Here is a 15,007-nt window from a genome sequence, read left to right as displayed (position 1 = left end):
CTACCCAATCCTATTTCCTAAACAAAAGCCATCATCATCTGCAGTTGAGTTTGAACATCATGCCTACCCTACACCGGGAGGGTTTTCCTCAAGTTCCCTACGACATCTGAACATTGTTTCTAAAACTTCTAATTCAAAGTACAAGAAACTAATCACTAGGCCAGTGCCTTTAATGAGACCTAGCCTGAAGTCCAGGATGCAACTTTTGATACTTGTTCAAATATATCTTTAAGTTACAATTTGTTTGCATACAAAATGACTATCTACACTGTGTCAAGTCAAGACTAAGAAAGAACAATTTAATCCTTGCAGAAGCTATAAGATCTTACCTTATCCAATCTTTTCTGCCAGCAATCCTCACGTTTTACCATTAGCTCAATACAGTGGGAAAGCGTAGCAAGGATTCCAGCCGTTGTTGCTTTGAAAGTTATAGCTTCCCCTTTAAAGTCTATGCCATTTATTCCTTTGGGCGTTACATGCGGAAACACTAAAACAAACAGATTAGAAACTTATCAGTACAAATTTCTGTTACTGAAATGAATGTTTTATAGGCATGCTTGCCCTGTACAGAGTTAGAGTGCCCATTAGAGTCCAGTTATTCGCAGAAGCACCAAGAGAGCTCAACAAGAGAAATATCCCTCTAGTATAATCTGTCAATTTCTCTTTATATGCTGTATAATTCTACAATGGGGGAGGGAGAAATCTTGTGGGTGTCTGAAGCAGTAATACTCTTGCAACAATAGCTGTTTGGCAGCTTGAGGTGGAACCTAATTTAAACAGAACCACCTTAAAGCCTAGCATATGCAGCATTTAAAACTCAGCTTTAACATGCATTTGAATCTAGTTTGCATTATTTTAAAAAGTGTCCCCGAAAAAGTGATCAGGTCCTTAATGAAGCAGAAGGGCATTCTTATTATACCTAAACCAGATGAATTCTCCTTAGCTACAGTGGTTTCAAATACCTCATACTGCACTGCACTAGCCAACTGTTGCTAAGCCTGTTTAAATAAAAACAGTGATCTATTTAAAAGTATATGAGGTAGCATGCTATAAAAATACATCAACGTATATTAAGGGTGGTAAAACCTAACATTCAAATGATGTCAGGTGCTGACATACTTGGGTTGGCTGCTCACTTAGAGTTTGTATTTAATAATGCCATGGTCCAGTATATGAGGGTGTCCCAAGAATATATCCCATTCAAATTTTTCAGTTTAGCAGAAAGAGTTCAGCACTTCAGCGTGTTCACTTCACATGCCTTCTCAGTAATTCCTACCTGAATGCTAAGACTGGTTAGAATTATCTTCCCCTATTACAGTGGGGAGACAGAAGATGAAGCCTGAGAGATAAGGCTTCCCAGCAAGTTCACGGCTGAGACAAGAGTTGAAGGAGATACTTCTCAGCTCAAACACTCTAAATCACTACATTATTACAGCTCTTATTCAGGGCTCCAAAATGTTTGGCTGGCTTTGGTAGCTAGCTACCTAAAGGAAGATTTGGGAGAAGATGCTGGTTGGCTATGTGACCGGCTTTGGCATTATGTAGCAGTGGAAGTCGGGGTCCAGTGTGAAATGAAACTGACCCCTCCCATCATTTCACATGAATGTGAAATGAAAAATGATGTGTCAGGGAACTCAGAGGAGGTATGGAATCCTTCTCATATCCCATCATAAAGTGAGAGGCCTCTCCCCAATCCAAGCTCTCCCCATTGCACAGATAACTTGCTGTGCTAGGTGGTCACAAGAACAACAGTAAAGGACACTGCTGGCGTTCTCCGATATACAATATATTGGTGTACAACATGAGCTCAAATGATCTTAAAGTAAAAGCACAATTCATGACTGCTGACAGCGTTTTAGAATACAATATGAAGCATTATCCACAAGATAAACAGAAAAGTGGTTAAGGGAACGTTTTCTACATTTTTTCAGACTCAGAAAACAAATCCAGTTTAAAAAAATACAGTCATTCATGCAAACTAAGTAGCTCGATTGTTTTTATAAATCTGCATCATATTCCAGTGATAACATGCAGGTGTACCAGGGTTGATAAAAATCAATTTTTTAAAATAGGGAGAGGAGGATTTTTTTGATTGAAATAAAAATGTTTAAAATTTAAAATCAGAATTTTTTAAAAAGACAATTTATAAAAAGAGAACCGAGATCAAATATCATCATGAGTGTTAATCATAACTCCTAATTATATTCTGTGAACTTCTTAACAGCAGCTTATGGAGTAGAGAGGTAACAGAACTGATCAATCCTATTCTTCAGGAGTTGTATATGCAACACACACACACACACACACACACACACACACACACACACTCAAGCCCTTGCCCCCTTTCTCTCTCTCTAAAAGTGCAAAGGCCCATTCACACGTTATGTTCAACATCTGTACAATGTACACAAGTACAGATCTTACACAGGTTCAGTCATTCGTGTTGTGTTGAATGCAGGTACAGCAGTACACTTCCTATCTGTACCATGCATTTGAAGGGCCTGAACCAGGTTCACTTTTAAAGATGAACCCAGGTACAGTAATTCACACAAAAATGTGTACAAGTGTACATAATCTGTACACTTATAAAGCACAATGTCTGAATTGGGCTAAAGGAGGCCAATGAATGAATTTGGGGGTGGGGATAGCATAGATCTGAGCAAGGAGGAGTCTGGATACAAATGAAAGGGATAGCGGAGGAGAACAGAAAGTGAACCAAAAGTGAACAGAACATATTCATGCAGTCCTGAGGAAAACTTTTCCTGAGTGTACCCTCCATTGTAGAAGCAACACAACTATCATGGCAGCAAGCCGTAAAGGAGACCCCACTTGGGAACATTTTAATGAAGTTCCTATACCTGTGGGTAAGACAGGCATGCATGCGAAATGCAAACATTGCAACAAAGAAATGCAAGGCCTGGTTGCCTGAATGAAACATTATGAGAAGTGTGTACCCACCTTCTAAAAATGGAACCTACATGTCTGAATACAGATTAAGGTTATATTAGACAACAAGAATGTACTTTAACTAGAAAAGTATAAAATAGAATTTTCCTGACTAGTAATTTAAAACATTAAAATTGAGTCCTGTTAAGGAATTTAAATCATGTTTTAAAAAGACTTGATCAAAATCAACCCTGAAATGTACTTTACAAAGCTTATGAGAGAAAAAGGGGGAAGCTCAATGTGGCCACTAAACACATTCATACTTAATTCTGCACAATCAAACTTGTATGAGCTGGCTTTTATTTAAGTGTTGTCACACTGGAATTAATCACTAAGTTGTCAGTCTATCTAATTTCACATTAAATGATATATCAAATGGAAAAGTCAGTCCATGTTACAAAGAAAGCCTAATTATTAGCTGGCTTTATAGAGAAGATTCTTGCCCCTCAGTTTTGTGGGAGTCAAACTTACTCTGGGTAATAATTCTCAACAACTGAAGGTTGATGCTGTAGTGGGCAGCCAGCCAGTACTGATAGAGTTAACTGGGGCGGGGGGAGCAGCTGACCTTGATTGACAGACTGGAGACCCCAGGTCATGACCCAATCGATTTACAGGTGGGGCGGATCAAAAGGGATCCTGGGAAGAAGGGGTGTCCCACATGAGAGAGGAACAATGGACATTGACCAAATTCTCTCGGGGCGAGTCTGCAAAATCTTGTGGGACAGGTCTGCAGGGGCTAGGTCTCGCCAGGGTTTTGGTGAGATTCAAGGGGGAAGGAAGCCAAAGCTTGTGGCTTTAGAAATTTAGAGAAGGAGAAAGTATTTTTAGTAAGAACTTGCGTTAGGAGTTATTTTCCTTTGTGTGTGCTGCTTTACATATCTAAGCATCTGCTTTCTTGTAACTGAATTACCTACGTGCCACCTAAAAAAAGATCTGGGCATTCTGAAATACTCTTGTAACTGACTATGTGTTTCTAAGTGCAACCAAAAGGCTAAAGCCTAAGACCAACTAGTTTTGTAGCAACTTAATACATTGTTTTTCTCTGTTTTTACAAACCCTCACAGAGTGTGTGGTTAACTCTCAGTGGGATGGAGAGGAAGCCTCTAGTGCAAACCATCTCAAGCTATTGCCATCTCTCACCATGTGCAGGCATATACGTTGGAACAGATTTTTATATTTGCCCAATAGCAAGGTAAAGAGAGACTCCTGAGCTTTAGCACTCCAGACCAGGTTGTCCAATATCTGTTTAGGGAGTGCCTGGTGACAGCGAAGTAATCTACCAGAAACATAGAATAATTTTTATGAGGAGCCCACCCAGGCAGCTCAGCAGGGGTGACTCAGCGATCATTCCCCTCACATGAGCTGGTCTGAGTAGAAAGGCTTTTGTTCCTTACAGGTGCTTTAGAAACAGAAGCTACAGGCGAATACATAGAATTCTGCATTGACTACTAAGGCACATATATTTCTCAAAACCCCTCCCATTCCTTCAGGTGACCTGGAGGAAAGGGTTTCAAAAGCAAATATTTCAGTCTTTCTCTATGTTAATAATAGTTTCCTGAACTAAAAGTTTCCTCCCCATTACAAAGAAACTCACGTTCTGCCAGGACATGCTTCTATGCTTTTTTGTAAACAAATATTCCTAATCCAGGCTTGCCAATTAAAAAGGGACCTTCACATGATCTTTAAATACTATAGACCTCATTTGCTACTGTGTGTGAGAAATACATAAACAAGATGCGCCAATGCAGGAGGAGTTACCACTAAGTAGGGAACTTCTGAAGCTTACCACAGTGGCACACTACACAACTATTACTGTTTGGGAAGATACAGGCTTGGTCGAAACACACTAGGCTTAGGCTAACTTAGCACAGAAATTAATTGCTACTTTCAAGCACCAGTTTGAGGCCTGCCTGTTCTTTTTTCTGATGCTGTCCATGGCACATTTCAGATGTCTTGCAAGGCCAGGATTTCATGCAACTTCCCTAACCTCGGGCATGCAGTGGGAAGAAGGATCCTATTTCAAATTCTGGTTTAGAAGAAACTCAGGAGGTTTGAACTAAGTAAATTCTTGCTTCATCTAATTTGAATCTGGGAACAAGCCAAGACCTGAAATATGGAACTGTTATCCCAGCCACAAATCCTGGCTTGTTTGCCAGGATTTGATGAAGACAACAGTAAACCGTCACAACAGACCATGGCTTCTTTTAAGTCAGAATCGAAAGTAGGCTCTTTCCTCTTCTCACACACTAAGGGATGGAGACTGCATGCCTTAGGCTAGGGGACATTGTGCAAAACCAGGATTAAATCCTGTCTCTGTCCAATATCTGAACTGCCCCCGCTTCATGTGATGTATTGCTACATTTATACACCATCTTTTTGCCTTCAAAATGGCAAGGTTTTTTTCTTCTTCTTCAAAAGGAGCAGCACCAAACCATAAACAGCATAAAATAGCCCCAAAGTACAAACACAGACTCAAATCAAACCTCACATCCTTGCAAAGCAGCATCACACATGCTAAAAACCTTATGCATCACCAATGTAAAGTGCTCATTCTGCCCTCTGCTTCCAAACAGGACCATTTTATCAGCTTTCTGACAGAGGAAAGAGTGTGCCAGATAATCCTCTTTGGAAAGAATTCTGCCTCATGAGGGTCACAGAATTCTGAACAGGGCTGTAGATGACTACCTAAGCAAGAAAGCAGGATCATACGGGAAGCAGAGAGTCTTTTAGGCACCTGGTTCCAAGCCATTTAGAGTCAAAACCAGCACCCTGAATTGCATCTAGAAACAGGGAGCCAACAAAGCAGTCCAAGGACAGGAGTTACATGCTCAATGCAGCACGTATGAGTCAACAACCTCATTGCTAGACAATTATAGTTTCTGAGCAGTCTTCAAGGGCAAGCCCATGCAGGGTGCACTACAATAATTTAATCAGGAAGTCTCCATGGGATATATTGTAGTGAGTTGGCTGTTCTGAGTTGCCTCCAAAACAGACAGCTAAACGAAACAGTCCGTCTAAATGGATAAAGTGTTTCTGCCTATTGATGCAACCTGCACATCTTGAAGCACTTCCAAATGGCAGTTGTAGTCTCTAAGAGACTACAATCCCATCTAGAACAGAATAAGCCTCTCATCCCAGATCACCAGAACCTGGGACAATCTCCACCGTATCAGTTTATTTGCCCTCAAAGATCTGACAGCCTCATCTGGATGAAAAGTGGGAGACAAAGCAGAGTGTCATCTGCATGCTGTGGCACCCAACCCTATATCCCCCCAACCACCTCTCCCAATGGCTTCATGGGGATGTTAAATAGCCTAGGGCTGAGATGAAACTCTGTAACAGAATGACTGCTACTGAAAAGTAGGAGCAGTCTCACAGCACTGTTTACTAAAAAGTAGGAGCAGAGCCACACTGAAATTTCCTGCTCTCAGACTAATGCTTCAGAAATATACCATAGTCAATGGTGTGTGTGTGTGTGTGTGTGTGTGTGTGTGTGTGCGCGCGCGCACACACACACACTCTCTCTCTCTCTCTCTATATATATATCTCCTTGTCTATATTCCAATGCAGGCCATCCTAAATAGGGTCTGAAACCATACCGACAGAATTGAAGATAAGTGGTATCATCCAGAAGTGACTGGAGCTGGGCTACCGCCATATGCTTGAGCAATTTGACCAAGAACGGAATATTAGAAAGTGTAGTAGTTTGATAGCCAGAGTGGTGAGACTTGCATCTCCAAGTACTAAGGCTACAAAAGCTACACACGTCCAAGCTACTATGCTAAGTAGAGGTTTTGTTAACTTCAAACACAAACTACCAAGATACTCCAGTAGAAATTAATTGAGCAATTTCATCCAAAAAAGTATTCCACAAATGAATCAGTGACAGGAGGCAACTAAAAGCTCCTTCCAATTGCCCCAGGTCCTAAAATGGAGAAGGTACTGAATCACACTGCAAAGTGTGATGGATGTGTGGATGTAGTGGTGGCAGAAGAGACAAGCTCCTTTTGTAGTCACTACTGCCACAATTGGCCTTGACATGGACTCTAGCAGTATGGATTCCAATTTCCTGCACATACTTTAGGCAGCATTCTAATTGCTTCATTGTCCCAAGTTCCTCAATATACAAGGGAACCAACCAGGCTCTATCTAGTCAGTGGGAGTTAACAACTAGCCGAGTAATTTCCCTACTCCAGAGAACAAGAGTTTTGACAGGATTGCCAGGCATGCCGATATGCAACTCAGTGTAAGTAAGAAATGTAAATTTGAACACAGATTGCACTGCTTTCTAGAATTACAAAAAATAATTTGTTTCATGTTTTTTGAATATTAAAATCATAAGGAAAGATGAAATTAAAAGACAATATTAAGAACAAGCTCAGTGGTTACTTCCCTGAAACACCTAATCAACAGTGAGTCAGTAACTATTATTTCCCTTTGTATAAGAAATACATTACTAAGATGCAAAAACAAGAAATATAAAACGATTATAAACTTTTTGTTCTTTTTAGATGTGCTACTGTGGGGTTTTTTTAAAATAGCTCTTTGACTGGCTCAGTAGAACACACAAATCAACATTTTAAAAAGTAAATGTAATATATGTGTCTATTTATTTTGTAAGACTCCTTTAGGATAAATACCTAGGCTGCTCCTATACCTTCAGAATATTTAACTTATGCATTCAAGTGTGCTCACATTTTTCTTTACTACCGTTACTATTAGGCAAAAAGTCTCCATCAGAGCGTGTTGTAGGAAAATCATCTTCATCATCTTCTACCACTGCAACAAAAAGAGAGAGATTACTAATGTAGCTGAGAATCCCAAGAGCAGCAGGAAAAAGATAAACAAGAATAATATTTGGAGAGTCAATCAGCCTGAGGATTTTTCAAGAAGTAGATTTTCCACACTGATAAAGCTTCTGTGTAGAAAAACCACATTCATATTGTCATACATTACAAGCGCACACCTCTTTTTTATTGCATATATTCAAAACTATGGCACAGAACTATGATTGGTAAGAATTCAAAACACTGAGGATGGAAGTAGAAGGCAGCACATGCACACTTGGGACTACTCTGGAGGTGCCCATTCAGCCAAACAGTTAATGAAATGTTTAATTATACTCTCCAGTGCTGTGCAGGTTTCAGATGAGTCACTCCATGACATCATTCACCAATCTATGCTGACCCTTTGGATCCCAAAGCAAAGGCACTCTTTGGCCAACTTCACTGCTGCATTTTACTAAAAATATCAGGAGTTGGTATTTAGAAAAACTGGCCAGTAACAGTAAAATTGGTAGCCAACAGTGAAATGTCCTTCCTGCACATATACTTTATCACTTCTGCCATGGAGGCAGCAATCCAGTCCACTGAATTCAGTAGGGCTTACTTCCATGAAAATGTGCACATTGTTTTAAAATTTCTGGTTTTATCACAATGGAATTCACATGGATATAGTGGATTCATGTTAATAGATCTGTGCACTAGGCCTTACTCTAGGTGTGTGCTTACATTTATGCCTATGGTAACAGAACAGAGCAAACTGTACTGGGATAGTTTTCATTATTTGTGCTCTTACAAGGAGAATTCATGAGAATTCATTTACCATATTAAGGTGTAAAAGGAAGCACAAACAGTGATCTGAAAAGAACACAGGAACAGACAGAAGTAAATATTTATTTATTTAACATATTTAACAATAAATAGAAGGACTATTCAAACAAGTCCCTTCAATAGTGGCATAGCTTGAATAGTGCCATATTATTATCAGAGGCAGTGTCCACACAATGGATCCTGGGGCCTCTGCCAATACTTGCTCTGGCCCTCTGGGCTGAACAGGAGCCAGTCAACAACTGGCATTGCTGGCTGGTCCTCTTCTTGCTGTGGCAGTAGATGCAAGTTTCGTTCATTCTCAATGGGTCAGTGACATGACTAAGTTGCACATGGTTGTGGGGTGACGAAACATTTCAGGTGGCAGCCACTGGCAAGAGCACTGTTGTTGCAGGCCCATCAAGACAAAGAAGCTGTTGCTGCTGGCCATGGTAAGACTGCCATGGTAAGGGGAGGGGGCATCAGAAGTCACTTTGCTGAGAGATCCCGTAAACGTCCCAAATGACAACTGTTAAAGACTGTTAACTTGAGACAGATTATGATCAACTAGACCAGTAATTCTCAAACTTGGGTCCTCAGGTGTTATTGGACTTCAGCTCCCATAATCCCCAACCAAAGGCCACTGAGGCTGGGGATTATGGGAGCTGAAGTCCAATAATACCTGAGGACCCAAGTTTGAGAATCCCTGAACTAGACCTTAGAATGTGATGCTTTCTGTTCAAGGTGAATACCTTTATCTCTCTGCAGTTCATCCTTGGAGACTGCATCTGCACAGGCATCAAAGTATTTCTGTAATGTATCAACTTGTCTACACAAGATATCTCTGAAGGTTTCCATTTCAGCAAGCTTTTCACGCAGACTGTGACCCTTCTGAAAATTAAGGAATTAAAACCAAATATATCATTACTAACATAACCAAAGTTAGACATACAATGATCACAGGGGACACACACATTATTTGGGATACAATTCTTTACAGAAATATATCAATGTGGAGATCTCTAAGTGACTCGCTATTATGAGTTACACTACTAAATTTGGTTATCATGCCCCAAACCTTTTCTTGTAGTAATTGTGACTAGCTGCAGGTAATTTATTGGACATCCTGTTTAAGTCAGTGTTTGAGTTGATCAATGACACTAAAGCTGCTTAAGTATCAACAAACTGGATACAACTGTTAATTTCTGACCAAGTACTGCAAGTTACAGACAACTAAAAAGGGTCCAGAATAAACATGCATGAGCAGAATACTTCTGCTCACCTGTGGGAGGGAAAAGTGATTTAGGGCTCTACAAGTCTCAAGGCATACTTTTAATGGGCACAGTGTCCTGCAGAGTTGGCAAAGACAGATTATCCCATCATTCAGTAAAACATTTACATGTCTTTTCCAACTATTTCACCACCAGTACTAAATACATACTTGACTCATTGAGCTGTCTATATTAATTTTTTCCCATTTAAGCAGCACACTTTATTCCAGATACATAACTTCAAAAATTCTTCAAGGGAGATATGCAACAAGCAAATGTTTTAATAGGCTGGTCTACTTATAGGACAAACAATGTCACAGTACAATTCCCCAGTGTTCCTCTGAAGTAGTGTCATGCAAGCTCAAAAGACTACTAGAACACAAGACACATGGGAGTTACGGTACTCTTTGATGTGTTCCCAGCAGCAACTGTCAAAGAGAGACAAGCTATTTGTTTCTTCAGCAGCTAGAGACAAGAAGCCTGTACCTTCAGCAGAAGCGGATGAAACAGAAACCTCAAAGAAAGTGCCATTCATGTACGCAGCCCCCAAACTCATAAATTCCTTGAACTGTAGCCATGAGAAATTACAATATATTCCATTCAGTGAACTTTGGATTTCTGCTAAAGATACTTCAGAATAGCAAATACCTTCAGCTATTTCCTTGTACAGGTGGCCCTCGTTATCTGTGGATACGGCACACATGGTTGGGTCATAGGGACCCAGCTTTTTTATTTGCTGGGTGAAAATCGGATTATTTTCGCCTAGCTGCAGTTCTTGAAGGGCCAGAAATGACTGCTGGTGTTATTTCCTGCTGCCATTGTGTAGTGCTGAGCCATTTTGTGGCTCTTTTCTGCCACAAAAGAGGTGTTTCTCAGGGCTCCATATCGTCTCCAATGTTGTTTAAACATCATCATGAAACCGCTGGGAGAGATAATCAGAAAATCTGGTGCAGGGTGTTATCAGAATGCTGATGACACCCAAATCTATTTCTTCATGTCAACATCATCAGGAGAAGCATAACCTCCCTAAATTCCTGCCTGGAGACGGTGATGGCCTGGATAAGAAACCTGAGACTGAATCCAGATAAGACTAAAGTACCTACTGTAAAGGGTCGGAACTCAGTTCTAGATGAGTTCCCCAGAGGGAACACTTCCCCAGAGGGAACACTTCCCCAGAGGGAACACTTCCCCAGAGGGAACACTTCCCCAGAGGGAACACTTCCCCAGAGGGAACACTTCCCCAGAGGGAACAGGTATGCAGTCTGGGAGTGCTTCTGGACCCAAATCTTTCCCTGGTGTCTCAGGTTGAGGTAGTGGCCAGAGGTGCTTTTTATCAGCTTCACCCAATACGCCAGCTGCATCTGTTTCATGAGATGAACAACCTCAGAACAGTAGTATAGACACACTTCCAGACTTAACTACTGCAATGCGTTCTATGTGGGGCTGCCTTTATATGTAGTCCAGAAACTGCAGTTAGTACAGAATGCGGCAGGCAGGTTGGTCTCTGGGTCATCTTGGAGAGAACATATTACTCCTGTATTGAAAGCGCTACACTGGCTACCAGTAAGTTTCTGGGCACAATATATGGTTATAATCCATTAAAGCCCTAAACAGCTTAGGCTCTGGGTATTTAAGAGAACATCTTCTTTGCCATGAACCCCACCACTCATTGAGATCATCTGGAGAGGGACAGGCCTTCTCCGTTGCTGCCCTGAGACTCTGGAATGCACTCCCTGCTGAAACAAGAGCCTCCCCACCTCTGACAAATTTTTAAAAGGCAGTTAAGACACATTTGTTCACCTAGGCTTTTAATTAGATTCACAGTTTTTAACCTTGTGTTAAATTTTAATTTTTTTTAATGTTTTAATATTTTAATTTTGTTTTAATTTGTATTTCATTGTAAACCTCCCAGAGACATAAGTTTTGGGCTATATAAAAATATGTTAAATAAAAAGAGAGGATTTGTAAGTTCTGAGGGGCATTGCTGGAGAGCAAGGTACTGTGCTTATTTCTGCTCCCTCCCCCCTGCTTTCTCTTGTGATTCTCAGCACACTTTCTGTGTGCTTAGGAATCTGACCCCCCACTCTCCACAGGGTTAAGGACTCTTTATTCTCAGTTCTATATCTACAGAAATAGGTGGGAACAGAACCCCCACAAATAAAGGGGAGCTCCTGTACAGGTATTTCTAAAATATAATTGAGTGTTTTCCAAGATCTCTACATGTTCGTCACTGACCTTGAATGAAGAGGTTGATGTTGCTGAGTATCCACTTGCTCCAGACACAAGAGATACCATAGAGCCATGACGCCGTAAGCTGGACTCTGATCCATAGCCAGATTCGGTCTAAAGAAAGAGCAACACATGCATTAGTCATTAAATAGGCAAATCTGTATTGAAATGATTTCCCAAAAGTTACTCATTTACTTCTCAAGACAGGATACTAGTCTAGAGAAAGGCATCAAACAAACATATACTATAAGTTAATCAGGCAAGCAGTAGCTGAAATATCTGGGAGCAGGAAAAGAAAAAATATATGTATTCTTGTAAACGGCAAGATAGTATTCCAAAATTCATTTTAACCAATGCAGAGCTAACAAGAGAAGAAGGAAGTGGCTATCATAAAGTTACCCCAAAATTAAGCATTATTATTATTATTTATTAGGCCTATGCAAAATTTTTTGCTTCAAAGCCCAACCATTTGCACTCTGCCCTGGCCTAGATGAAGGTAGCCACTCCACTCACTCACCTCCATATAGAACAATCCATGCACAGCACCTTGGAGGAAAGCAAAGGTGCAAGAAGCCCCAGTGATGTCATAGAATGTGTGTAAGGAATGCTGGGAAATATGCAGTCCTTCCCAGCACTTTCCCCATAGAATTCTTCCTTCCCAGTGCTTACCCAATAGAGCTCTTTGGAGAAAGCACTGTAAATGACTACATGTCCCAGCATTCTTTGCATGCCTTCCACAACATCATTGGGGCTTCTCACAGCTTCCCTTCCTTTCAAATGCCCTCCAAGTTGCTGTGCAACTGTTCTGTGTGGAGGTAAGTGGTGTGAATGGTTGCTTCTGCACAGGGCCCAGTGCAGATTATTTAGTTTCAACTCTCTGAAGCTGAATCTTTGTTCAGGTCTAATGTTTATAAGCTGATTTTCAATAAAACAAATCTAAAAGTGGCCTACATTACTAAATAGTAATAATGGTTCTCTGTCTCCAAAGGGCTCAGAATTAAAAATGAAAAACAAGTAGATATCAGAAGCAAGAGAGTTGAATAGTACATTTGCCTCTTATTCTCTCTCTCTCGGCTTCTGCCTTTTCTTCCCCTACTGTTCACAATTCACTAGCTTGACTAAAAGGGGTTAGAGGTATCTCCTGTCTCAAATCAACTCTCAAGCAGTTTCTTAGTTTATCATGTCTTCAACCAAACAACCGTTGGCAGTAGATCCAACAGGCATCCTTTGCCACAGAAAGCCCAGGGAATCAATTAGGGAGGCTTTGAGGTGCCCATATGTCAAAACTAAGCATCAAGAGATTGAAGTTCCACAATGCTTCTTATATGATGCAAGCAACCTTTGCTGTTGCAACTGTTGAATAGTATTTGAAGTTACTAATTTACCAGATCAAACCTTCAGGACAAAGCAGGGGATCTCTAATTTTGTGTGCTTATCAGTTCAGAGATGTGGGGTTGAAAGTTTTCTGCTGAAAAATTTCCCATGCCTAAACATTCGACATCCAGGCTAGCACAGCACACATGCAGGAGTTTAAATTCCAGACTAGCACTCTGCCGTCACTTGAGTAGGGTCTAGGTGGGGGGCGGCATCTTCACCAATCTCCCCTTCCCTCAGAAGACCACTGTGCATCACCCAAATATTTATCTTAGGGCCCTTCTCCCACTTAAGCAAAAGCACAGCAGTAGCATGCAACTTCCATTGCTGCATGTGCACAGTGCTAATCTGGATATCGGTTTCATAAAATTCATTAGTAACAATGCCAAAGCAATATTAGGCAAGCTTGGCAATTTCAATGCTGTAATTAATAATTTTCCCAGTGATTATTCCCAGGAAGTGTGTGTGCATGCGAGAGAGAGAGAGAGAGAGAGAGAGAGAGAGAGAGAGAGAGTTAGAGCACATATGTTTCATTGATGTAATGAGTATTCCAATAAAAACAACTTCTTTCCACGTAAAGCTTTGCATTAGTTTCAGTAGAACATTTAAACTACATTGCGTTTTTACTGATCTTCCACTATCAAATATTTTAGTTCAACTATGTGGCTGCTTGAATAAACTTTGATACACAGCATGGGGAATTAATATGGCAGGTTTTTTGTTTTGTTTTTTAAACCCTAAATATATAGGTCAAATACTGTGCCAAATCAGATCACAGTTTTGGACATCAGGATGTACATAGTAAAATTTTAGGAGGGGTGAAAATTATGCAAATCAAGAGAAAATTCCCGGTAAATTTTTCCAATTAAAAACCTCCCAGAAAACCCACATCTCTGAATCAGTTTCTTGCCATTTTGAGATTATGCTCATCACCCATTTATGACAGAGGATTACAGGCAAACAGTTCACATTTTGATCTTTGCAGTACCACTAAGTAAGCAATCTTCTTGTGAAGATGTGCCACATTAGTATTTTGGACTGCTTACTCAGCTTTGAACTTGGATTTAAATTAGTGAACCCCCTCAACTTAATCCTTTAAGAAATGAAGCCACTTATTTTAGAATGTTCCAAAAAAACACCACCACAACAACACTGAACTGTGACAGCATCATCCTAGAATAGCAAGGAATGAGTGATAGCTATATACAATTACAATATTTACCTTAACAAGTTTACAGTATATCAATGTTAGCCATGGGGTTGTGGAAGGTCACCTCCAGCCTCAGAGACAAGACGCCTCTAAATACCAGTAGCAGGGGAGGAAAAGCAAGAGGGGGCATGCCCTCACCTCTTGCCTGTGGGCTTCTCAGGCATCTGGTGGGCCACTGTGGGAAACAGGATGCTGGACTAGATAGGCCTTGGGCCTGATCCAGCAGGGCTATAGTTATATTCTTAAGAAAATTAACACGTAATTGTTACATCTAGTAACAATAAAATAACTAACTTCTGAAGAGGATTCCAGGAGTAATAAAGGTTCAAACACTGCTGAACAAAGTGATTCCATATTTTTTAAAAAACTGATGAAAACTTAATGTTGTG

At 40.5% G+C, this 15,007-nt stretch overlaps 1 protein-coding gene across 3 annotated transcripts in view; it reads right to left on the bottom strand.

Moving 5' to 3' along the window:
- Window positions 1-15,007, bottom strand: part of CERT1 (ceramide transporter 1) — a 112,284-nt gene that overhangs the window by 43,484 nt on the left and 53,793 nt on the right. For all 3 annotated transcript variants that reach the window (XM_053291195.1, XM_053291196.1, XM_053291197.1), the window contains 4 exons: window positions 12,041-12,148; window positions 9,287-9,425; window positions 7,642-7,725; window positions 330-487 (listed from right to left, as the gene is read on the bottom strand). In XM_053291195.1, coding sequence (XP_053147170.1) covers window positions 330-487; window positions 7,642-7,725; window positions 9,287-9,425; window positions 12,041-12,148 — 489 coding nt within the window. The remainder of the gene's footprint in view (window positions 1-329; window positions 488-7,641; window positions 7,726-9,286; window positions 9,426-12,040; window positions 12,149-15,007) is intronic.

Source organism: Hemicordylus capensis, chromosome 2, assembly GCF_027244095.1.
Source record: "Hemicordylus capensis ecotype Gifberg chromosome 2, rHemCap1.1.pri, whole genome shotgun sequence".
Lineage (NCBI taxonomy): Eukaryota > Metazoa > Chordata > Lepidosauria > Squamata > Cordylidae > Hemicordylus > Hemicordylus capensis.
The sequence above is the reverse complement of the archived record's forward strand: the minus strand, read 5'-3'. Positions and strand labels throughout refer to the sequence as shown.